General features: G+C 44.5%; 1 protein-coding gene across 3 annotated transcripts in view; it reads left to right on the forward strand.

Annotated features, from left to right (window-relative positions):
- LOC147899642 (alpha/beta-Hydrolases superfamily protein) overlaps window positions 1–26,969 on the forward strand; it is a 107,961-nt gene that overhangs the window by 41,094 nt on the left and 39,898 nt on the right. For all 3 annotated transcript variants that reach the window (XM_087378265.1, XM_087378264.1, XM_087378266.1), the window contains exons 5-6: window positions 15,846–15,915; window positions 16,462–16,531. In XM_087378265.1, coding sequence (XP_087234391.1) covers window positions 15,846–15,915; window positions 16,462–16,531 — 140 coding nt within the window. The remainder of the gene's footprint in view (window positions 1–15,845; window positions 15,916–16,461; window positions 16,532–26,969) is intronic.

Consider the following 26,969-nt stretch of genomic DNA (forward strand, 5'->3'; position numbering starts at 1 on the left):
GAAGTCGGGAGGGGATGTTGGGACAAGGCGGATAGCAAGAGGGCAAGCAGGCGGGAAGGTGGAGCAGGAGGCGGAAGGGGAGGCAAGGCGGAGAGAGATGGCGAGGAGGCGGAAGGGCGTCGGAAGGAGGGGCGGAGAGGTGACGGGTGAGCCGAGGCGGAAGGTCAAGGTGAGGCAGAAGATGGGGAGGAGGCTAGGGACGGAGAGGAGACGGGAACTAAGGTGAGGCGGAGAGGAGGCGAGGAGGCTAGGGGCGGAATGACGATGGTGGGCAATGGGAGCAGAAAAGTCCGCGAGCAGCTCACTATCCTCTCTCTCTCTTATTGAAAGCAAAAAATTAGATTCCTTCCCTTTTGTTGCTAAGTTAGTAAACAATGCACTTGATGATATTATATCAAAGCCTGCAGCAACGGGGTATACAGCCTTTAATGATATGGAGTTAATTAAGATGAAGGAGCAAGTAGCCAATCATGACATCATTGTGTTGTTTGACTCGATATCAACGCACAATGTAATTAACTCCAAGCTTGCAAAGAGGCTGAAATTAAAGACTAGCCCATCTGACTATGCATATACAATCAGAATGGCAAATGGAAGTTCAACTGAAGTATGGGAACACAGGGTTACCCAGTTGGAACTTCAAATTCAGGACTATGCAGAGAAGCTGATTTCGAAATGACAAAGCTTGCTCACGCAGATATAGCCCTAGGTAAGGCTTGGCATTCTAGGAAGAATCTTGCCATAGATTGGAAAAAGCACATTTATCAGTTCAAGATGAATGATGTGATGTATGTCTTACGAGGTGGAAAGGATATACCTCAAGGATCGTTGGTTTCCGTAATGGGAGTTTGAATAATTGAAGAAGAGTTTTTGTTTCTTTGTACAGCATCGGTAAAGCCAATTGATGGTCCGTAGGCTAGCATTGATATTACCGAAGATTGATGGTCGGTTGGCTGCTCAAATAGCAGAGGAGTTCTTTGATTGTTTTAGGGATGAGTTGTCTTATGGGTTACCTCCAGAGCGGAATGTTCAGCATAAGATTGAACTAATCTTGGGGACAGAACCTGTAAATAGACCTCCCTATAGGTAAAGTTTTGCCAAAGAAGCGGAGGTGTGAAGACAACTGGAAGAATACCTCAAGCTGGGGCAGATTCAACCCAGTTTCTCACCTTTTGCATCGCAATTGATATTGAACAAAAAGAAAGACGATACTTTTCGCCTCTGTAGAGATTATAGAGCATTGAAAAATATCATTGTTAAGTGCATGTATTTGATGGCTCGGATCGATGATTTGTTAGATGCATTGCATGGGACCATAATTTTCAGCAAGATTGATTTCAAGTGTGGCTACCATCAGATCCGTATTAGAGCCGTGGATGTGCATAAAACCGCTTTTAGAAGTAAGTTTTGACATTATGAGTTTTTGGTAATGCCGTTTGGACTTACCAATGCTCCTACTACATTTGTCATGCTTATAAACGATTTACTACGCCCTTATATCGAGAAGTTTGTAGTATATTTTATTGACGATATTCTTGTTTTCAGCAAAAGTATTGCTGAGTATCACTAACATTTGAGAATAGTGTTTAGTACTTTGACGAAAGCTAGTCTCTATATAAATAAAAAGAAAACCGTACTGTGTATGGTTAGACTTGAATGTTTAGGATTCATTATTACTCTTGAGGGGGTGTAAATGGATCCAAAGAAAGTGGTCGCGATGTTGACTTAGCCTATCCCTCAAAGTTTGACCGCTTTGCGACCATTCTTGGGCTTTGTCCAATTTTATTGAAGGCATATTAAAGGGTATTCCAAGATAGTATCGCCATTGACTGATCTGACCTCAGATAAAGTACCTTTTATATGGGGACAGAATCAACAAGAAAGTTTTAACACCATAAAACAAGATGTGGTCTCAGGACCGGTGTTAAAAATAGTTGATCCCAGAAACTGTTTTTCATTAAAACCGATGCAAGTGGCATTGCAATAGGAGCAGTTCTCCTCCAAGAGGGAAGGCCAGTAGCCTTTGAAAGCAAGAAGCTTTCTCCCTCTCAACGAAATTGGCCAACTCATGAATTAGAGTTGTATGCTGTTGTTCATGCCTTGAAAACATGGAGACATTTTTTATATGGATCAAAGTTTTATGTTGATGTTGATTATAATACTCTGAAACATTTTTGTAAACAACCTGACTTGAGAGGCTGCCAAGCTAGGTGGACAAAACTCATGCAGGAGTTTAACTTGACGATTCGGTACCGAAGAGGGAAGGATAATAAAGTTGCTGATGCGTTATCACGCATTATGCATAATATGAGTTTCATGGTATTAGAGAGCACTCTGATAGCCGAGATCAGAGAAAACCTCAAAAGGTGGACGAGTTTGCCAAAGTCTTTGGTCTAAGGCTCATGTGCTTAAACCTGGGGAAAAGGGTGACATCTAGAAAAGACCAAACTTATGCAAGATATACCATAAGAGATGGTATGCTAAAATAAAATGGCAAGGTAGTAGTAGCTTATCAGAATGATCTCAGGCAGAGAGTCATTTAATAGTGTCATGATAGCCCATGTGCGGGACATCCAGGAGTCGAAAAGACGTATGATCTCGTGAGACAAGATTTCTTTTGGCCTAAAATCGAAAACAATATTCATGAATATGTGACACAATGTTTTTCGTGTCAAGTAAGTAAGGCAGAACGGTTGAAGCCACCCGGATTTTTACAGCCCTTGAAAATACCACTAGGTGGGTGGGAGAGTATTTCCATGGACTTTATTGTAGGTTTGCCTACAACACAAGGTGGATATGATTCTATCCTAGTGGTAGTTGATTGTCTTACCAAGATGGCTCACTTCATACCAACTAGAGAGTCTTCTAGTGCTCGGCAAGTGGCGGATTTGTTTACTAAACATATATTTCGTATGCATGGATTACCCAAATCCATAGTGTCAAACATGGATGTTATATTTATCAATGAATTTTAGACTGCAGTGTTTGTGATACTAAGGACTAAGTTGGGAATGAGTAGTGGGGATTATCCAGAGACAGATGGTCAGATGGAAATAGTCAACCAAATTTTTAGAGGATATGCTTAGAGCATATGTTTCATTAAGGCAACATACGTGGGACAAGTGGTTGCCACTGTTAGAATTTCCCTACAATGATAGAAAACATTCCTCTATAGGATTCAGTCCATTTTAGCTGAACTATGGTTATAGATTAGCAAATCCAACTATAGTTGGAGTACCTTAGAAAGTGCCTAGTGCCACGAACTTTGTGTTTCAAATGCGGGAGATGCTAGCACTTGCGAGAGCTAACATCCGCCAGGCTATGGATACAGCTAAGACGTATGCGGATGAAAACAGACCCGTTAGAGAATTTAAGGAAGGAGAAAAAGTTTTTCTCAGAGTTCATTCGCACTGACTGCAGGAGAGTGTGCTAAGTTATCACCGAGATATTGTGGGGACTGCAGGAGAGTGCGCTAAGTTATCAACGAGATATTGTGGGCCGTGGTTAATTTTAAAAGAATAGGCAAGGTAGCCTATAAATTAGAATTACCACAGGATCGTAAGGTGCACCCAGTGTTTCATGTTTCACGTTTAAAGAAATTTTTGTGTGCAGGTTACTCACTAATCGAGGGTATTGTTTTGTTTCAAGAGATAGAGGATAATACGAGGCGCAAACCAACAAGAATCTTGGACCGAGGAACAATGTAAGTACGCAATCAGAAAGATACCCACGGTGTTGGTTGCATGGCATGGTTTACCTCTATTAGAAGCTACCTAGGAATCCATATACCAATTACGGAGAGTGTTACCAAACTTTATCGTCAAGACACTGATGCCTGAAGAGGGAAGGAATGTTACACTCAAGTTGAGGTAACATGACCTAGGAATGGTCAGTTGACATTTTCCTTTAGAGAATCAATGTTTGTATTATATTTATTGGGCTTCATGTAAATTGGTCAAAGGAATCTGTGTCAAGGTCTTCGGTGAGGGCGACATGGCACAGACTAGACGAATCAAAGGTCGAGGACCTAGGTGCACCAACAAATATAATTAATGTTATCCCAAGAGAGGGGTGAAAAGGGTGCATGGTAGGGGCTTCCAATTAGGACATGTGGCATCCAGATTTGTCTAGGGAGATGAGGGCTTTGGAAAAGCTAAGCTGGTGCGAAATTATACATAAGGTTACCAAAGGTTGGAGTAAAATAGCCAGGCCACAACCTGCTGGTAAAGAGTGGCATCAAATGGGGCACTCCCATCCTCCAAGGAGAAACGGAAGCCAAGTTCCAATGGAGTAGAAACCGGCTTACAATCCTCGAATTGGAAGCACCGCAAGAGCTATCCAATATATTTGGATTGACTCATCATGATGCCCTTCTCAAGATTAGCAAAACGGATGCCCAAATAGTAGTATAACCTGCCCATATCTGACATTGCAAATGGTTTTTGCAAATCAGCTTTGAAATCTGCAATTTTCTATGTAGACACATCTCGGTGACATTGAGGTTCCGCATTACAGGCAATGGCAGTCAATGCAACATCAAGCAAATTGCCATGCATCTGTCTTTGTGCACCTCTAGTGTGAGCAGCCAAGGGCTCGGTTTGCTTGTTGTTCTGTAAATGCCCCACTTGGCACTGTCTTTTGCTGTCTAAAGACAGCCCTTTCCTCTTGAATTGCCTGATCGATTGCATGATCATGATGTGGCTGCAAATCAGGCTGAGCATGTGGAACGTGAGAGCTGCTAGAAGTAGGTGGAGGTTGACCCTACAAAATCTAATTTGAGTCTGCACCAGAGTGAAGGAGCGACAACAACGTATCAAACACATCTATGGTATCCACATTAGGCTGTCTTTGCAGTCTAGCCAAGGTAAGGCTGCATGATAACATCGTTGTTGACGGTAATCTTCCTTATAGTGGGCTGAAAAGTGGCACAAGACCAAAATGGGACCTCAGATGAAAGCCATAAATTGGCTTCTTGAATTACTTGCCTCGCAACATGCCCAATAAAATCTTACCATCATAAAATCTCTTAACGACCCAATATGGTCTAGCCCACCGGAGCTTCAACTTTCTGGCATGAAGGCCAAGTTGGGATCAAAAGAGTAATATTGTGTCCGTCTCTTTGATATTCGGATCTTCACATGCCTATTGATCCATTTCTTCCGGAGTCGTCGTACTATGTCAGAGACATTCGAGGTGATGTATTGGCCTTCACCTAATTGCTGGAGCTGGTCCATCTGGTTAGGAAAGGGACTCTTTTGGACTCAATACTATGATCTGGAGGCTTGGAACCAAGAACTCCATAAAGATCACTACCTTGACCCCATAGACCATTTTGAAAGGGGTGATCGTGGTGGAAAACTTGTACGATGATGAATGATTGGCTAGCTGAACCTTTGGCAGGCATCGTTTTGCTTGACATACTTGCAGGTATCTCCGGCTATAGTTGGTCTATGGGGGTACGCGGCCTTGTTGGGGTCGAGGTGATAAAGGAGACTTGCGATGATGCAAAAGTTTCGACGTTGGAGGGCAAGTCACTTGTGCGTATCTTGGGATAGGTGCTCTCCGGGGATGTTGGTGCTGACAAACTAGAACATGTCGTCATGTCAACTGGGCACAAATGCTGGAACATCGTCTTGTGCAGCTACCTCGACCTTGAACAAGCCGTCATCTGGGAAGTTGTCAATGAACAAGTTGGCCCTCTCTCTACACTCCAACTAGGAGAAATAGTCGGCAATAGCTTGCATGGAACCTAGAGTATGGACAATAGAGGAATCAAATTCTTGCAACAATAACATCCAACGAGCTAACTTACTTGTGAGATTTAGTTTGTTGAGGAGGTACAATAGCACTGAATGGTCCACATGGAAACTGGACTTGTTGTTGAGGCGATAGTGCCATAACTTATTCATAGCATAAATCATGATGAGTGCCTCTTTTTCTGTTGTACATAGTTCTTCTGGCCCTTGGACAACCTCCTACTTGCATAGTAGATTTTTCAGTACCTCCCCTTTGTCTTCTATTGCATCAAGTCTACGCCAGTTGCCACATCGGACGCATCGACAAACACATGAAACATTAGTGTCTAGTCTAGGGATTGGACACTCGGGGCGTTAGCCAGCATGAGCTTCGGATACCAAAAGGAATGGTCGCACTCTGGTGTCAAGGCCAATGGCACCTTGTTGAGCTGCACATTGAGGGGCGCGGCCACATCTGCAAGGTGACGGAGCATCCGATTGTGCCAACGAACTTGGCCAAGGTTAGCCAATTGCTTGCCATCAATTAGACTTGCGGCTTTGCAGATTTAGTCTACCTTGGCCGGATCGATTGCAATCCCGTCCTTTAAAATGATGTGACCCAGTAGCATTCCATTGCTAACTACAAACACACATTTTGTCAGGTTCACTGACATCCAAGGTATCTTGACACTTAGTTAGGCATATTGTGAGGTGATGGAGGTACTGCTCTTGGCTCTTAAAGAATATTGAAATCATTCCAAAAGATCTGCATGAACAAAGTTAGATACTCGTTAAAAATCTCGTGTACGATGCGTTGAAATGCTATGGGCATGTTCTTTAAGCCAAAGGTCATGACACTAGATGCGAAGACCCTCCATTCAGTTATAAAGGCCATATTATCTTGGTCCTACCTAGCCATCCGGACCAGGTTATAGCTGCTGAACCCGTCCATGAAGGAATACATCTCATGGCGTGCAACCACATCAAGCATAGAGTCCATGAAGGGTAACAGAATGGCGTCGGACATGGTGGTAGTATTGAGCCTACGATAGTCGACACAGACTCACAGCTTATTGTTCTTAGGAACGATAACAATGGACGAAATTCAGATATTGGTCTAGCTCTGGGCGAATATGTCCACAAAGTATCCAAGCAGGGACTATAATGCCGACCAAAACTCTGAGGTAAGTGGTGAGCAACCCTTATGATCCATGGGTCGGCCTCCATTCCGAGGTTGAGGTTGGACAAGTCATCTTCCTTGACTTGTCAAGACTGCAAAATCTCATTCTCAAAAGATTCCTCTGCCTCGATAAGTTTGCGGATGTTGGGATTAGCTTCCAAGCTCAATTCATGTAGCATGCAGGAGTTGGTGGCTACGGAATCACCGGCTTACTGTGGCAATGCTTCCTTGGCAGGTGGTAGTAGGTACTTGTCCATGGCTGCCACCACATCCACCTCAAACAAGTCGGCGAGGTTGGGGTTTTGTCCGTGAGATATTCATCCTCCTTGCCATTATCCATCCTGTCATCCATATTTATACCTTTCACAACCTAGGTCGAAACATGCATATGGACCGGTCATTCGATTTTACTTATAACTTGACTTTCTTTTTTTCCTTTCAGATGGTGATCTGGTCGGAGTGCCAGTGTTGCTTAACTCTCGCTTGCTGTAGCCAAGGCCTTTCTAACAGCATGGGGTAAGCACCGCTAATATACTCCATGTGTAGTACCACTTACCCTTCACAACCTGGGGGGAAACATGCATATGGACCGGTCATTCGATTTTACTTATAACTTGACTTTCTTCTTTTCCTTTTAGATGGTGCTGGTCGGAGTGCCAGTCTTGTTTAATGCTTGCTTGCTGTAGCCAAGGCCTTCCTAACAGGATGGGGTAAGCGTCGCTAATATACTCCATGTGTAGTACTACTATTGTGATGACCAACTTGAGGTCGGTAATTGTAATCATAATCCTGTGGAGAAGGCCCATCGGTTGTACCCTTTGTTCGTTGGCCATTCTAACTGTGAATGGAGCTGGCTCCCATCTGGAGAATCCGACCCTTCGAAACATTGCATCAGACATTATGTTGAGCCCCGAGCCTCCACGCTCGGGACCGCCTAGCCATTCAGTGTCGCTTAACTACCACAATATTCTCATCATAAGCTAATCCTTCTAGACCATCCAGTTGTAAATCGGGTTATGCGGTGTAGACAGTCGGATTGGCACCTGTCAGTCTTGCATTGCAAACAGTCGGTACTGCGCGGGTTTGAGCTAGATCCTTGGGATTGGTGTCATAAACTTCTCCAAACTCAAAATTGTCTTGCACAATCGCTAGCAAAAGGTTGGTTCGAGATCCAATAGTTACTGAATTGACGTGTTGATTTGCAAGTCCTTCAACACTTCCCACAATCATAACTGGATTCGAAAGATGACTCTGCCCCCAAACTAGGGTTCACCACCATGTCTTGTGGCACACTCAGCCCCTCCTAGCGAGTACCATCACATTGTCAAGCTTTGAGTTTTCTATATCTTGTTTGTATTTGGGATCTGATATCGCACCAACTAGAGCTTGCCTTTCTTGGACCCATTCCGTTACTTGTAGGCCATCCTATGGTGGTTCTAGTGATGCCCTATAGGCCATGGTATGTGCCTTGTAGGCATAAATAAAGACACTTATAGTGTTAGTGTCTTTTAGGCCACATAGGACACTTAGTCCTATGTGACACCTAGGACACTTAGTCCTAGGTCTAGGTACTTGTACCTTGTACTCCTTTGTTTTGGGGAATCCAAGTTTGACATGACAGGTGTTCTTCTCTGACCCTTTGCTACCTGCACTCTCTCTCTTCTATCCGATCCTAGAGTGGTATCAGAGCTGAGTTCTACACTTGTCTTCCAGCTCTCCTCAGCCCCTTTGAGCCGCCCTCTATCACTCATTCGAAGTCTGCTCCTTTGCTGGTCGTTCCCGCTCCAACCTGTTCAAGGCTCTCTAGCTGCTGTCCAAGGCTCCCGTACCTTTGTGTGTTCCGTACTATCGACATACAGCCGTACTACGTGGTACCTATGCCACCGTACAGCCTGCACACCAGACATCCGTACTGTCACGTACAGATATCTGCGTCGCCGTACATTGCGTTATGTATTGTCACGTACGGATATTTGCGTCGCCCTACACTTCGTTCCGTACTGTCACGTACGGATACCTGCGTCGCCATACATCTGCGTTCAGTACACTGTGTCGTACCTGATCCGTACATCGTGCATATTCCGTACTGCTTCTTTGTACAGTCACATGTGCACGTACGAGGCTACTTTATAGTTCCGTACGGCTATCGTACTGTGTTCTGTACAAGCACCGTAATGACATCCGTACAGTTGTACTTGATCCGAAATTTGGTCAACAAAAAATTTGGGGCTTCTGCGTTGGAAGCTTAATTTCAAGCGTTGGAAGCTTAATTTCAACTGAGAAGTAACTCATACTTTTGAGTTTCGGACAGCAACTCTTACTTTTACATTTTCAAGCCTTGAGGCTATACATTGAGTCACTTTTGTAGGACATTGAGCAACTTTTGCAAGACATTGAGTCAAATCTTCATACATTGGGTCACATTTGCAAAAATTCCAGCAAAATTTGGGGCTTTTTTGCATTTGCCCTCTTTCTGGCCTATTTGCCCTCATTAAAATTTGGGGCTTTTGCGAGATTTGCTGTTTTTGCAGTGAACATTGCCTGCCACAGTCACATTTGGGTTAGATCTGCATTTGCCCTTTGATTTGGGTCAGAAATTTGTAGATATTTGCTGTCATTTTTTGGACAGCCAGCTTTTTGCAGTGATAGCCTTGAGGCTTTTGGGTTTTCAGGTCTTTTTCAGGGTATCACCTTTGCTATGGCTGGGAACAATCAAGATTTATTTGGAGTTCTTCGTGAAGATGATAAGTTGGATGGCACCAACTATCCGATGTGGTCTTATCTCATGAAACATATTCTTGCTGCAAAGCATTCGTGGAATATTGTTTCTGGGGCTGATCTGAGGTAGCCAATGCTACAGTGGTTGCCTCTACTGCTGGTCCTTCTGCAGGGGGTAATCCTCCTGATGCCTCTTCCTCTAGCAGTCCTGCTGCTGCTCTTCCAACTCAAGAACAGTCAAGATGGGATGCAAGAGATGCAAATGCACATTCATGCATTGCTTTATCATGCAAGAGAATCATTATTCCACACATCCGGTCTTGCAAGACAGCAAAGGATGCTTGGGATAAGTTGGCTTCTCTCTATCAGGTTTGCAATGAAGCTCGTGCTACATATTTGAGAAGGCAATTACAGAAAGTCAGTATGAATGAAAGTGAGTCTATGGATGCATACCTGACAAAGGTCAAGGACCTCATGAAACAGCTTGCCAACATTGATGAGCTCGTGCCAAATTCACAGCTTGTCAGTACCACATTGAATGGACTGCCAGATACATATCAAGGGTTTGCTACAACCCTTCGATTAGTGGCCATGGGTAATCGAGACCATTATTCTTTTAATCAGCTAGTTACTTTGCTTTTGCAGGAAGAGCAAAGTAGAGCTAATAGACAAGCCATTATTCCTGATCATGCATTTGCTTCACAGCAGACAGGAAGAGGCAAGGCTTCCAAGCCTATGGGCAAGCCAAAATCTGCGCATAGCAGCTGCAATTCCTCCCATGCATCTAAAAATACAGCAAACGAAGAAAAGATGCAACTATTGTTGCAAGCATGGACATGACATTTCAGAATGCAAGAAGCACATTGCTTCGGAGAAAAAGAAAGCAGGATTGACAGTTAATGCCTCTCATGCTATTGAATCCCATGAGCCAGAAGATGCTTCACATGCACATGCTCTTCAAGATGATTGGGCATGGGCTGTCCATTGCTCATTTGATCCCTCCAAAGCTGATGCATTCTTTACTGCTAATGATGCTCAGTCCTGGTACTTTGATAGTGGTGCTTCCAAGCATGTCACATCTTGCAGACAGTCGTTTCATTCTTTAGCTGATGCACCTCGAGGGGGGCCTGTTACATGTGCTAATGATGCTTCATATGCTGTAAAAGGAGTTGGAGATGTGCAGCTCACATCCATTTCAAGCCATCCTGTCAGTTGCAAGGGGGCGAAGGGTGACGTGAGTTGAACTCCTTGATGAGCGCTTCTTTCAGGGCTCTATCATGCTTAATCTCCATTGCCCGTTGAGACATTTCAATGGAGTCCTTGTCTTTGCTTGACTTGACCAAGACTATTTCTTTAGACTCAATCTTTGCTTGAAGTGCATGTACATCTTCGTCTTCCAATCCTAGTAGACACCTCATATATGTTATTGTGGGATTTCGACCCTCAAGATCACCCTGCTTCACTAATGTCAAAATCCTAATCCATTGTTCGTAGATGTCATCATCGTATGTGACCATGTGTGTGTCCTTGGTAGCAAAGTTTGCGCCCATCGATACGCTTGCAACTCCTACAAAATTCTATATGAAAAAATCAAAATCATCTCCATTTCAAGCCATGCTGTTACTCTGACAAATGTTCTTTTTGTACCTAGAATTGAAGTCAACTTGATTTCAATTTCAGCAATTACCACTTCAAGTTTCAGAGTTATTTTTGATGGCTACAGATGCCTAGTTTATGATCTTCGTGATGACAATGCCATAGTTCTCACTGGCACTTTACAAAAAGGGCTTTATCACCTTGATCATCATTCAGCTGCACTTTCTATTGAAGCATTGGCTATTTCAGATTCACAGCTTGCTGAAACTCATCTTTGGCATGAGAGAATGGGCCATCTCAATTATAGAGCTCTTGCAAAGCTACATTCACAACAGATGGCAAATGATGTACCTCAGGCTCACACAATTTCCAAACATGTGTGTGAGGGTTGTCTTTTGGGTAAGATGCATCGATTTCCTTTTCAAAAGAATTGTCGAAAACTCTCACAAAGGAAATTGCAGCTAGTACAAAGTGATGTCTGCGGCCCAATGAGGACAAATGCCATTGGGGGGTATAAGTATTTCATGACTCTCATTGATGATTTCACAAGATATTGCTGGGTATATCCTTTAAAAGCCAAATCTGAAGTTTTCTTATGCTTTCAGAGATGGCTGAATATGGTTGAGAATGAATCAAGATGCAAGCTTGTCACCCTCAACACAGATATGGGGGGAGAGTATATGTCAAAGGAGTTTGATGCATTTTTGTCTTCACGAGGCATTATTCACTCATGCACTACTCCTTACACTCCTTAGCAGAATCATGTTTCTGATAGGAAAAATAGGTCCACAATGGAGATGGCCAGATGCACGCTTAAGGCCGAGTCTTTGCCCAATAAATTTTGGCTTGATGCAGTTATGTGTGCCAACTATGTGCTCAATAGATCACCTACACAGGCATTGAAGACTGTTACACCTTATGAAGCATGGAAAGGCCAAAAGCCTTCACTTTCACACATGAGAGTTTTTGGCTCTCCTGCATATGTTCATGTTCCATCTCAGCTGAGACATAAGCTTGATGACAAGGATATCAAATGCATATTTATTGGTTACAGCCAGGAGAGCAGAGGGTATTGGTTATATCAACCAAATACTGGGAAGATTATTGTCAGTAGAGAGGTAATCTTTGCTGAACATTCAGCTTCTCCTCTTGTGGACTGCAATGCAAAGCCAGATGTTGACATGTTTGATGCTTTTGAATCTTGGTTACCTCTACCATCATCAGAAGAGGATTTTTACCAGCAACGTGAGCCTCCTTCAGGCCCTCCACTAAGCAATAATCAGCCACAACCTTCCGGCACAAAATGATCCCACTACTCATGATGCAGTCATTGAAGAAAGAGCTGTGAATAGACAGCAAAGGCAAGTTCCCAAATGGCTTTTTGATACATTGAGGGACAGCAAACAAGATCAGCCTTTTGCTGCCCGGACAAGATCAGGGAATAGACAACATGGTCACTTTCTTGAGTTTGCACTCCTTGCTGACAATCTATTGCAAAAAATGACACATGGGAATTAGTAGATCTCCCTCCTGGCAAGCATGCCATTGGAACGCAGTGGGTCTACAAATTAAAAAGGAAATCTGATGGCAGCATAGATCGATACAAAGCTCGTCTTGTTGCAAAAGGGTATGCCTGACAACAAGGCATTGACTTTGAGGAGACATTTGCTCCCACATCCAAGATTACTACCATTAGATGTATCATTGCCATTGCAGCCCATCATCATTGGCAAGTGCACCAACTTGACATCAAGACTGCTTTTCTTCATGGGGATCTGCAGGAAGAAGTCTATCTCACACAACCTCCTGGCTTTGAGGTTGTTAATTCTAAAAATAAGGTATGCCGGCTTAGAAAAGCCCTTTATGGTTTTAAGTAGGCACCCAGGGCATGGTATGCCAAAATTCATGCACACTTACTATCCCTTGGTTTTCAAAATAGTCCAACAAAACCCACTCTTTATGTCCATGGGAGTGGATCTGATTTTTTAGTGCTGATTTTATATGTGGATGATATGCTCATCACGGGCCCAGATACTTAGCAAATTGCAGCTTTCAAGGCTGATTTGCAGTAGATTTTTGACAGCTGCAGGCTGTCGGATGCCTTATTTATTTATGTCACACCAGGCCTGACTTGCAGTATGCAGGATCTTAGCTTAGTAGATTCATGCACATGCCCAGTTCACAGCATTGGCAGGCAGTGAAGAGTGTCTTCAGATATCTCAGAGGCACTCAAGATTTAGCCCTCTTCTATGGTGATCAGGGTTCACTTACCATGCATGCTTACACGAATAGTAACTGGGCAGGATGTTTCGACACCAGAGTGTCACATACTAGCAATTGTTTTTTGCTTGGCAATTCATGTATCTCTTGGCTCAGCAAGAAGCAACCAGTAGTTGCCACGTCTAGCTGTGAGACTGAGTACAGGGCAGCTTTCACCGCTACAGTAGAGTGTGTTTGGATTCGACAGTTACTTACAGATCTTGGTATTCGCCAGACATCCTCCACTATTGTCTACACTAACACTGTCTACACTAACAGCCAGAGTGCTTTGGCCATTGCGTGTAACCTAGTGTTTCATGCACGTACCAAGCATATTGAAGTTCACTTTCATTATGTTCGGGAGCGGTTGTCAGCAGGAGACATAGAGTTGTCCTATCTTCCCACAAAGGACAACATAGCAGATATGTTTACAAAGGCACTTTCTTGTCCAAGTTTGAAGTCTTTCGACAAGCTTTACACTTGTTTCTCTTTGTTACATGATCTGACATCCCTTGAACATTCATAGATGGCTATATCCTTTTGGATGAACATGTGCCACCATGACTAGAAAATACGAGGTATTCTGAGACGTTTCCAGAGTACTTCAGCTCATCCCATGGAGGGGGGTTTGTAGGCCATCCTCTGGTGGTTCTAGTGATGCCCTATAGGCCATGGTATGTGCCTTGTAGGCATAACTAAAGACACTTATAGTGTTAGTGTCTTTTAGGCCACATAGGACACTTAGTCCTATGTGACACCTAGGACACTTAGTCCTAGGTCTAGGTACTTGTATCTTGTACTCCTTTGTTTTGGGGAATCCAAGTTTGATGTGACGGGTGTTCTTCTGCGACCCTTTGCTACCTGCATTCTCTCTCTTCTATCCGATCCTACATTCTTTGTGTGTGAATTTGTGCTTGTGCCTACCAATCGATTTGGCTTCTTATCCTTCTGGATGGGACACCTATTTGGCAACACTAGACCTAGCGAAACATTCATCGCTCTTGTCATGGCCAGGACTGAGGCAGCATCGTCTTTCTTGGATCCTCCATTACCTGTGTGCAAATTTGTGCTTGTGCCTACCAATCAATTTGGCTTCTTATCGTTCTGGATGGGACACCTATTTGGCAACGCTAGACCTAGCGAAACATTGATCGCTTTTGTCACGGCCAGGACTGAGGCAACATTGTCAGTGGACAACACATTTGACTCATCAAGAGCAACAATATGTATCCTATTCGCATGGGCAGCAACAACTAGCGCCACAATAGTCTGAGTGCGGATCTGCTCCTTCTCAGCTTGATGCTTTTTATACAATGCACACTCAGTCTTCCTATGACCGACATCATCATAGTAGAAGCAACAATTTTCCCGGGAGCACCACCATTGGTGGATGTGCGCGGGCGAGGGTAGTAAGGGCACCCCTTGGCAACATGTGGCATGGTTGGTGCCATGGCTGATGCCGGTGCAATAGCAAGGGTTGAGACCGTGGCTGCCGCGGCTTGTTGAGGTGCCCGATGAGCATTATATTAGCATGCGTTGGTCATGTGTGTGGCGGTCTAGCAGGTACCATACTAGAGTTGATTGAGTCCACATTCTTTGGGGCCATGTCAGTGATTTTGGCATTTGGTCTACAATCTTGTCGAAGGTGTGAAGTTGCTCCTATGATGTTCTCGAAAATAGGAGCAATCTTGTCGGCAATGTGAAGTTGCTCCTATGTTTTAGCTCTCAGCAGCGTCGGACCCCACCGGAGCCTTTGTCCGCTGAGACCCTCCTATCTATTCTCAGCTGCCCAGTGGATATGGTTGCTCAGACATCATAAAGAGGACTGTCACAGTGATATTACATTGTATATCTATCTTTTTTCCATGGGTTCAGATTGGGTGTGAATGCCGGCTTAGTGGCTCTACCTGTTCAGTTTTTTTCTCATTCTATATGGTTTTTTTCAGTCTTATAGACCAAATGAAATCATATAGTTTTTTACAAGCAGTTGTAGCATGAATGAAAAGAATGTGGACTTCTTTTTTATTAGCCTTCTCCTTTAGTGCTAGCTTGAGAGCATATGTTTATATTGTGGTCTACACCCACGGTTGGGGGCTGATGACATCAGTGGGGATGTCATAGTAGCTAGTCCTTGCTTTATTTAATTGAGTTTAAGATTGTCAATCTTGTGAGTTTTAACAAAAATGTGGCATGTCTTATTGCTAATTTCTCTGTCAAGCGTGTGTAAGGGGTTTCGTAGGATAATTTATTACTCACATGGCTTGCTATCCAAATGATAGTTTTTTCAATCCTCAGTTGTTACCAACATACGTTCATTCAATCCATTAAAGGATCTTTTGATGATCTTTTGTGTCTAGATGGTTCTACATTGAAGAGGGAGATCCCGCAAATCCAACAATTCTATTGGTGCATGGGTTTCCATCGCAGGTTGGAATGACTTAAGAATAAGATAACTGTATTTGCTCTTTTGCATCATGGATCTTTTGGAATGCTGTCCATATTTTTAGGGCCTTCAGGTATAGAATTTTCAACATCATACATTCTTTAAAGCAGTCAAACAAAAAGAGACCATGTTTGGTTCTACATGTCAAAAAAAGCTAGGGCAAATATTGCAGTGTTTGCAAGCTTCTCAATGAAACATGGGATAAGATGTCGTCTTGATGTTTCCATGCTGTATTTACAGCATTTCTTGTATTTTCAAAACAAACGAAATAGTCCCCAAGAGATTGGCTTATTTATCATATTTCCACTTTAGTTCATGTGACTAATGAAAATCGTAGATAGCACCAAAGCTAAGTAATTATGTATGTATAATTTACCAAAACAAGAAGAATTGGGGAAAAAATGAAGTGGTTGCAGACTCTCTGGAATTTTGTGTGTGTGAACTTTCTAGAGAAAGACCTGGAAGATATCATTTACTTTTGCAGCCTTTGTGGATGTTTCTGTTATTAATCATGCTGTTCACATCTGCAGGCCTACTCTTTTCGCAAGGTGATACCTATCTTGTCTAGAGATTTTCATGTTGTTGCCTTTGACTGGCTCGGTATGCAGCTACGCAACCTTACTTTCCATACTTGGCAGGACTCTTAAGTTGTAATCAACTTCTTTTGGCAACTTTTGATGAACCACATGCAGTCAGGGACGAATTCACACTGTATTGATCGGCTTGCTATGAATGATTTTCTAAATAATACAATTCTTTTGGTTTGTTTTTAACATAATCTTTATTCTTCATGTTGTGTGCTTTCCTATTGAATTTCAAAAGCTTCGAGTCAGCATTCGACTTGCTGTACAATCAAGTTCACCTGTGGTTAAGTTAATAGATAAGAGGGTTTTTACCTCTCCTTGTGTCTAATTTACGTCCCGCCCCCAAACAAAAAGATCACATTCCTCTTTCCTTTGTTAAGACATGATAATATACAAAATATACTTTCCAAAGCAAATGCTTACTTGTAGGCTTTGCAAAGAAGCATCAAGATCTTTTCCTATCTACTAATCCTAGATTCATTCCCTCAATGATCCTAACAAATTGAAAGTGCTTTGTCCTACCCATAGGCTTTGGTAGACGGTTCATCTTCACACAAAGCAAATAAAATAATTTTCCCTTCTACATGAACACCACAGTAGTTTAAGCCAAAATACCAAGACCCACACTTCAGACTTTGTTGAATATCAGTAGAATGCCTACATTAACTCAAAACATTTTGGACAGAGCTAAATATGGAGGTGGAACTCCCCAATTCCATGCTTATCTTTGTAAAAGTAAGAGTACTTTAATCCCTAAATTTCATACTTTAGTCATCCATATAACAAGAAAAGTTTTGAAGAAAATCTTATCTATTCTACATCATCGTCGTCGTGTTTTGGGAATTTCACCTTTGGGAATATTTTGGATCCTTGAACTTTAAAATCCAAGGTGGGGAGCTTTAAAGCGTGTCGTCTTTTTAGTCTTTGGGCTTATACTATCTTTGGGTGTAATCTGGTCCTAGGTAGTGTTTTGATAGATTCATCTCTCACATGTATTGTGGATAGCTATGGGCTAGCTTTGAATCTCATCGCATAGGTTTCATATTGAGACGAGGTGAGAGGTTGATGCCTCTCGCCATCATTGTGAGTTGAGACTTTGCACCCGATGGGACATATATAAGGTGGAGACAGAGGAGCACGTGCTTATGAGAAGCCCTTGATATTATGAGATCCTTGGTAGATTTCAAAGATATGTGCATAATCATTGATTATCTGGATTGTCAATGCTTTTTGTCCTTTTTGTCTTGGAGATCAGCATCTCAAACATACGCTAATGCGATCCACATCAAATCATGAGCACGGGTAGGCTACCCCTTTCTACTCTTTGACTTCGGGAGATAGATGATGGGATTGAGAGTAGTGCTTGCGAGGCGGCTCAAAGATCACGTACCTCAGACACACGCTAATGCGACCCACACTAAATCATGAGCTGATAGGCTGCCCTTCTCTACTTTTTGAATTGGGGAGATGAGGACAGAAGTGAGAGTAGTGTTTGCTAGATGGCAAGATATTTCTCTGCATCCACAGAAGAGGAGAGTATGGCATAGGCAGGCTACCCAAGCTGACCACCGGCAGCGTCCTATCACTAATTTCATCCCTTGATGATACCAACGTCCTATCACTGATTTCAATGTCCTCCGTTGCCTAGTGGCTCTAGTCCCTTAGACAATATACAAAAGGCCCAACACATAGGTAGACAAATGACGAACGGGCTCCTTAGTAGTGATTTACCAAAGCCTCTTGTAGGCTGATATGATACGATTTGCTACATGCATCCTTCTGTTGAGACATCGCAGTGTATCTTGATGTAGGTTCTCTCTCTTTTTTTAATGGTCTGAAGTATCAGTCTTGGCTATGGATGTCTCATAGACCCTTTAGTCTTTTGAAGACTCTCTCTCTCTCTCTCTCTCTCTCTCTCTCTCTCTCTCTCTCTCTCTCTGTGGCTCTCTCTCTCTCATGCTATTGCTACCTTTTTGCTATTTTGTACTAGTATAGCATTTTAGTACTCAGCAAGGGCCTTAGCGGACCACAGTGGTCTGTATGAGTTACTTGATTTTGTACTTTGTCCCATAGGGCCGCGAGGCCTCCTGCGAACGTTAATATATCTTTCTTTCTCTCTCTCTCTCTCTCTCTCTCTCTCTATTAGTTGATAGCGATTGCCAGTCCCATAGATCTTGAAGGGTCTCACAGTGGACTTAAATACAATCATACCATATCTTATCTCTCTCACCAGGGATTATCGTCGACTAGTCCGTCGCAAGAAGCTAGCCTTCCTGCGCCAGAATGAGGATACGCTACTGAACATTTTGTTTAGTAGCAACTCCAAGGATTTCTGGAGGAAATTCCTAGAACGCCGATCCCCCCCCCCTCACGGACACTTTCCTCTGGCACACCTACGCACGCACACTCTATGATATCCCTGATCAGCCTCCTCCCGACCTCTCAGCCACCCCCCGCCCCAATTCTTGTATCCTCTTCACAACCCAGGGAGTCACCCACGCAGCGCATAAGCTTCATAACGGTCGAGCTAAGGATCATGAGGGCCTATGCACAGAGTTTGTTGCCTATGGCATCAAAACTCTAGCCCCCATCCTGGCAACGCTGTTCAATGAAGCTGTCTGCCACAGGTTCCCCAGAGCCTGGACCCTGAACACTATCACACCCATCCACAAAGCAGGAGATCCCATGGATCCAGGGAATTACAGAACCATCATGGTTGGACATGTTATGTCCAAGATCTATGCATCAGTGTTAGATGGCGAGGTCAGTGCTCGCGCAGAGATACAGGGGCTCAGGGCATCCGGACAGGCCGGCTTCAGGACGGATCACTCGACTTACGATCACATTTTTACACTTAGAGGGATCATTGAGGAGGCGAGACACAGGAGACAGAGAGTATATTGTTGCTTTGTGGATTTCCGCAAGGCATTCGACACCGTTCCCCGCGCCTGACTCATCAGATGTCTGCAGGAGTTAGGCTACGACTCGGCGATTATCTGGGCAGTAGTAGCTCTCTATGAGCGGGTGACGGGGCAGGTCAGGATTGGCCCAACTGGACCCCAGAGATCACGAGCACTATCGGAGTCAAACAAGAATGTCCCTTGTCATCGACTCTATTTGGCCTCTACATCGACGAGCTCGAGACCACCATCAGGACACTCGGAGGTGCAGGCTGCTCTCTTGCGGAGACTGCCATCTAGATTCTCCTATACGCAGACGATGTAGTACTACTATCCTCTTCTGCTACTGGTCTTCAGCGACACTTGGATGGACTTCAGGTCTTTTGTGATACACATGACTTGAAGGTTAACCTTGAGAAAACCAAGGTGATGATCTTCAACACTTCCAGACCCAGCTATGCACCGAGAGCAGTTCCTCTTCGCTGGCAACCCTGTTGAGATAGTTGACTCCTACACATACTTGGGCGTTGTCTTCTCAGGCCCGATCTTCACGATGCGCCCGGCCATGCAAGCCAGGATCAGCCGGGGATACGCCGCTCTTGCCAGGCTGGAGCAACAGTGCTACCACTCCCACTTCCAGGACCCGCGGACCAAGTCTCTTCTTTTTTATTCTTTGGTCCGCCCAGCAGGCATGTACGGTAGCCCTTGGTGGGGAGTCGACCTTTCAGACACAGAGTGGGCTCGAGTTGAGCGCCTAGAGATACTGATGTTTGCTCGGATGATCCGTAGCAAACCATCGGTACCACACGAGATCATTCTAGCAGAGTTCGGCGCCTCACCCCTACAGCTTGATGCGGCTTTTCAGGCTATCACCTACCTCCACAGAGTCAGGGATTTTGGCTCCTCCGCTGACGGTCGCCTCCGCCTACCTTGGTTAGCCCTATCCTCCTCTATGGCCTTATCCGTTGATGGGGACCAGCGATGCTGGTATAGTTGTCTTTCCAGTTGGTTCACCCGACTGGGCCTCGACTTAGACCGGTTGCCTCCTTTTTAGTACAGCCTCGACGCTCCACCATCTCCTCTCTCCCCCACTGACCAGGAGGTCAACCGGCTCATTCGGGCGGATCTGCTCTAGCTCCACACCTGGGTTTCTTCACTCCGAGCTTCCTGTGAAGCTCGACTTCTACCGCCGACACTGCCTCCAGATCTCACAGGAGGGCTTCATCACACCTCCGGGTTACACACAACTTCATCTACCACATGCGCTCCGGATCTCCCTCGGTCAGTTTAGGCCCATCAGCTCTCCTGAGCAACTAGCGGGTGGTAGCAAGCTAAGGGTGTCCACTTTTTGTTCACTCCCCAATCCTAAGGAGGTGGAAAAACAAGCTTTTTAGCACACAAAAATGCAAATCTCACCTACTTCCCTATGGATCTAGTCTTTGAAGTCTTCTGACACAACATCACACTTGCTATTGTGCACACAATCGTATAGTCTGATCGAAAATTCGATGCACACACAAAAAATTTCTTTGTGTCACACGGCATGGTTCCAGGGTGGTCACACGTTTGTCACGAACAAAGAGTGTCATATTAAATTCTAAATTTCTCACTCATTTTAGATTAAATGTTATTGAAACTTTGTAAGTGGTCTCTTTGCATTATGTAGAGCTTAACTTGATTTATTGGTAATTTTTTGAATGATTTATCTAATTATAAATAATTATTTATAATAAATGAAGTCATAAAATACATGCATTTTAGTAGCACACCACATTTTTTTAGTATTTTGAATAATTAAGCAAATCCAATTCGGTGGAAGGTTAGTAGGCACATAAGGGTGTGTGGTTGAATCATTAAATCCCAAATCCAACAGTTAGATTTAGGAAGATTGAAGTTTAATTTTTACTTTTACTCCTTAGAGGATCAACAAAGAATATTAAAAATAAATCTAGTAATTCTCAAACATAACCAAACATTTCAAAAATGTCAATATTTTTAGTCCTCTGCATGATGAATAAGAGGAAAAAATTTTGGTTAAATTTGAGTAAGGGAAACGTACGATATGGTCTCCAACAGTTAAATCTCCCTTTTGTGGGAGAAAAAGGGCCACCCAAGCCTAATACCAAGACAAGGTAGGCTTGGTATTAGGCTTGGTGAGGTATGCTAGGAGCATCAGCGACCCTAGTGGCAAGCCTTTGGAGTCTGCATGCTGCCCATGTGGAAGGCTGAGTCATCAAAACCATGCCACGTTGTTAGACCACGTGGTGCCATCTCATCAAGCAGATGTGACATCACTCCTTGCCATGTCACCTTACATTGCCACACGTGCTGCCACATGTGCCACCTCATCATTTCCCTCGAAAACAATCAATGAATACAACACGTGGTGTCTCCTTCCCCACAAGCTGCAACCTCCTCGACTGTGCACCACCATCTAATGTCAAGGTACAGTACTCATACTGCTGCCAACGAACCATCTGCACATCACAAGTATCTAGTGCAACTCGTGGCACTCTAGCAAAGTCACCACACAAAGTACACGTGCCTTCCACACAATCAAGGGAGTGGAATAAAGCATCACCATCTCGTGTACACAATATGGAATGAATGAAGTCGCGAGGGCTAGTAGGAACCACTCCCCTATGACCATCAAGGGAACGGAATACGTCATACATCAATCCAAAATCCACATGGTAGCGACAACAGCATGTGTCACGCTCCTGAGAGCATCGCACAAACCATGGCCTGCGCGTAGCCTCTAGCCTTCAAGCCACCAACAGCCAACAACCCCAAGAGCCAGTACACGCCAGCTGCCAACCCCCCCGGTCTCGTCGTCAACAACAACCCATCCCCCCCCCCCCCCCCGGTAGTTTCTTCAAACAACAAACTAGCCCTAACCCCGAGGTGGGCTAAACCTCAACCCAACTTGGGGGTTAGGTTCAGCTAAGGGGTTCTACTGACAACCAATTATAGAATGGCCTACCCTCTCCTCCAAGTCCCCCTCAACTTCATCAACCTCCATCAAGACTCGGTACTCTACAGTTGCAGCCATGATGCCCTCTCCGTATGCACACAATTGCCAACAAGAAGGCTCAAAACGACCCATCCTTGGGCAACGAGATCAGATTTTTAATCTGCAGCAAGCAGTGAGAAAGCTACGATTGGAATTGGCAGATGTAAAGGCTCAACTTCACATTCTGGAATGGCTTGGTAAGCAGGCAGTAATTGACGAGGCTGTAAAATCTTGTAAGGATTCCCCCCCTTCCCGGCAGCGTCTCTACAGTCAAAGATCTTGTTCACATTGAAGTACAAATTGCTAAGAAGGAAGTGATTGTGGAAGTGGACACCAAAGCAAGTAAGTCTGATATTCAAGCAGAGATTCAAGCAGAGATTAAAGAACAGGAAGCTAGATGTGATAATGTGCTAAATATTAGAATAGGGGGACGGGACTCCTAGAAGATTGGTACAAAGAGGAGGACACATATAGTGAAATATTGACAAAGATCAAAGCAGGCTTGCCCAACATTGAATGGATGAATGATGATGAGAGGGACGATGACGACTCCAGGCTAGCTTCTATTATGCACTATAAACGTCATGCAATCCTTACACTGACGTCAAAGGTTATGCAGATCAAGCTTCTTCGACAATCTTACAAGTTGAAGGGTACTAAAGTATGGATAGCTGAGAAGCTTACACAAGTCAATAAGGCAATTGAACTAGCTAAAGTCAGGGCTGCCAGAAAGGATGGAAAATGGGCAGTTTACCGTGAAGGTGTAGCCCTAATCAGAGAGTTGAAATCAAAACCAAAAGACTCTCAATCTTAAACTGATGTATGGCTGATTACTCTTTCGGACTATTATGTAGGTACTCTAAATAAATTGGGGTTGCTTTTGCACTCCTTGGGAGCTGCCATGTGCCTTGCCTAAAGCAGATGTACTAGAGGATTTCTTACTATCCCATAGACCTTTTAGTCTCCAGTGGACGTTAATAGACTTTCTTATTTTCTCTCTCTCTCTCTCTCTCTCTCTCTCTCTCTCTCTCTCTCTCTCTCGGACAGCACATGATGTAGTCGAGGCCATGGGATAGAGGGACAGCACAGATTGACGCTGGTGTAGGAACTGCAATGGCACCTTACGGTCTGATCCAGGGGGCTTCTCAGAGACATACACTGATAGAGAAATTTCATCCTACATCGAGACACAAGAGAGGACATGAGAGTCCAGATAGAGGACTACCCATAGTCGTAGGATACACTTGGGAGTTAGCTCATAGATAGGAGACGAGGAGAGATAGTGGGGTACGGGAGGAGATGTGGCAGTTCTTTCAGGTCACACCTATGACCGCTTATCTTTGTGATGTAGGAGAAGGAGCATGCGCGGCACATGTGGGTGTGAGTTCAGCCACTTTGATACACTATCATTTTTCATTGAAGTATGTTACTTCCCCCGAACACATCATCATATGCGCATGAGGTCACTATAGTGGGTCATAGCCCATATGAGATGATATATGATCATGGAATTCTCTAGGCAGGGAGAAGTCCTCCTCCTAGGTGACTTCAATGCACGTACACGGAATGGATAAGTGGAACTATTCACAGCATAGAATGTGCACGCTTGCTCCACAACCGAAGAGCCCAGGACAATGAGGGGCTGCAGAATGAGCACTTTGCACATGGAGAGGAGGTATCTTAGCCCCGATTTCGGCACAAATGTTCGACCATGCAGTATGCCACGGCTTCCCCCTTTTTCCCTTGCTTGACGTACCACCACCATCATGCTGATACTCAAAGCGAGAGATTCCATGCACACTTGGAACTAGCGTACTCTCATGATTGGTCATATACTGGCCAATATTTATGGATTAGTACTAGAGAGACATATCAGCTCCTCCATAGAGACACCCGGACATTGGGCCTTGGGATAGGCTTTGGAGACGGCACTCCACTCTTGATCATATCTTCATTTTGCAGGCAGTCATCAAGGAGGGGAGATCGAGATCCGAGAAAGTCTATGCTTGCTTTGTAGACTTTCAAAAGGCCTTTGACCCGGTCCCTTGGTCCCGCATGATTAGGCGACTTCAGGAGATGCAGATCCCGGAGATACGAGTTAGTCGAAGGGAGAGTATGTGCCCTTGAAGGCCTGTCAGATTGGATCGAAAGTATGATTGGAGTGAAGCAGGGATGCCCGCTCTCACCGAGACTAATTGGGCTCCACATTGATGAGATCACAACTTTCATTGGCCACCTAGGCGATGAGGCATCACTGCGGGCCAACTTGATGTTATAGATATTGTTGCATGCAGATGACGTAGTCCTTCTATCCTCTTTAACAACAGGTTTACAGAGACATCTTGAGGTTTTTGGTAGAGCGAGAGAGAGACTTGACAGTCAACCTTGGCAAGGATAAGGTTATGATCTTCAACACCTCACGGGGAGCACATCGTCGACACAACTTCACTTAGCGAGGGAAGTTAGTGGAGGTTGTACAATCATACACCTATCTAGGGGCAGTCTTTGTAGGGCTAGTCTTCACGATAACCCATGCTGCCAAGGCATGCCAAACAAGGAGCTTTAGCTTGGATAGAGTGACAGTGCTCTCACACTTCCAGGACCCTCCGACGAAGGGATGGCTATTTGACATGCTAGTAAGGACGACATCCATGTATGCAACATGCTTTGGGGGGGATGACGTATCAACGACGAGTGGCGGCAATTCGAGCCTGCACGTGATTACGGAATCTGGGATCATTTGGAGAAGCCCTTAGTCCCCCACCAGATCATGCAGGCCTAACACCACTTTATGCTGATGCCATCTTCTGGTCACTTAACTTCATCGGGTTTGGGACTTACATAGATGGAGACTAGCGAGGCACGCAATAGAGTAATCTATATGACTAGCCGAAAGTGGGGTTAGCACGGTGTGGTACGCACACATATTCAGATGGTTTGCTAGCCAAGATTTTGAGATGTCATCTCCCCCCCTTTCAGTATAGCTTGGATGCCCCTGATCCCTTGGTCCCACATGATGAGATCAACCGTATCATATGGTTGGATCTACTCCAACTCTATATGTCACGGACTTGGGGGCGACCAGGAGTTCCCACCAAGATCTAGTTCTACCCTGACCATTTCCTGAGGGTGTTGGGGGATGGAATGATTATTAGACCCTAGTTCATGAAGGATAGTCGAGCCTCACATGCCTTGAGGATTGCCATCGGACAGATGCGGGTCTTTTCCCATCAGTTGAGGATTGGGGCAGGGAGAGCCACAAATACATCTAGAGAGCAACAGATCTGCAGGTTATGCATGTTGGCGGAGGTGGAGATAGAGGAGCACTTCTTATGTACTTGCCCCATATACAATGAGGTTTGAGTATGATACCACTGTCTCTTCCAAGAGGGACACTTGTTTCCCGGTGATCCAATTCCATGACCAGGTTTGTGTTGGCCTGTAGTTGTTGGAGATGTGACGACATGGAGAGAACTTATTGCAGCAGACCAGGCAGCAAGAGGTGACAGTAACACAAGAGACATATCGAGCATAGCAACATGTCACCGACTTCTATGACTCCGAGTCACCCCAGGACACACTGGGGTAGAGGAGGAGGAGATAGCTGACATGAGGGCAGCATGGATCAATGTCCAGCCCATCATTGTCCTACTTAGAGGAGACCGTCCAAGCCAAGGTGTCACTCTTGATATGGCCCACCGGATACAGAGATCGTGTCCCCGACAACCAGGGCCTGATAGATGTAGATACGAGACATTTTTCGCATTTCATTAGATATGTATTTGGAGCACTTGCTTTGCATGTTTGATTTTTGAGATTATTAGCTTCAGCAAGGGCCTAAGCCTTTTCTTCAGCCCAGAGGGATTTGTATGAGTTACTTTCCTGATTTTTACTTTGTTTGAAAGGTTCATCAGCCCCAAAGCAGGCCTTCATCTCTAATGCCTAAAGACGGAGCAGCAAAGTCCTTAACGTGCTCGTAAGAGGCCTGACAATGGGTGACACCCCAATGGCAGATGCAAATGCACTCATGATCAAAATGGGGGTCACCTCACCTTTGAGGCTGCATGGCAAGTGGGAAAGGCTGCCGCACCCACGAGGCCATTGATAATTAAATTCATGACAGCCACGGATAGATCCACTTTCATGAGTATGAGAGCCAGATTGAAGGGGACTGGAACAGACCTAAATGATGATCTTACACTCTTGCAATAGGAGCACCGAAGAGAAGGTATGATACGTGCCATGGCAGCCAGAGAAGAAGGAAAATGGGCTGTCTACAAAGATGGGAAAGTCATAATCTGGGAAAGGAAAGAAAGAGGAGAGGAAATAGGTGAGGACCGCACACGATGGTGCCATGCGGTGAGGGGACAACATGGATTGAAGATAGCGGTTTGAAATTGCAATGGCACCCTATGGTCAGACCCAGAGGCTTCTCAGAGACTTATTGAAATGAACAAACAAACAAACAAAAACAATCATGGGTGATGGCACACTTATGTTCCACCCAGCCAACCTCTGGAAGCAAGCTCAATAGACATTAC

This window comes from Dipteris shenzhenensis, chromosome 8 (genome assembly GCF_047967505.1).
Source record: "Dipteris shenzhenensis isolate YYH24624 ecotype China chromosome 8, Dip_SZ_1.0, whole genome shotgun sequence".
Lineage (NCBI taxonomy): Eukaryota > Viridiplantae > Streptophyta > Polypodiopsida > Gleicheniales > Dipteridaceae > Dipteris > Dipteris shenzhenensis.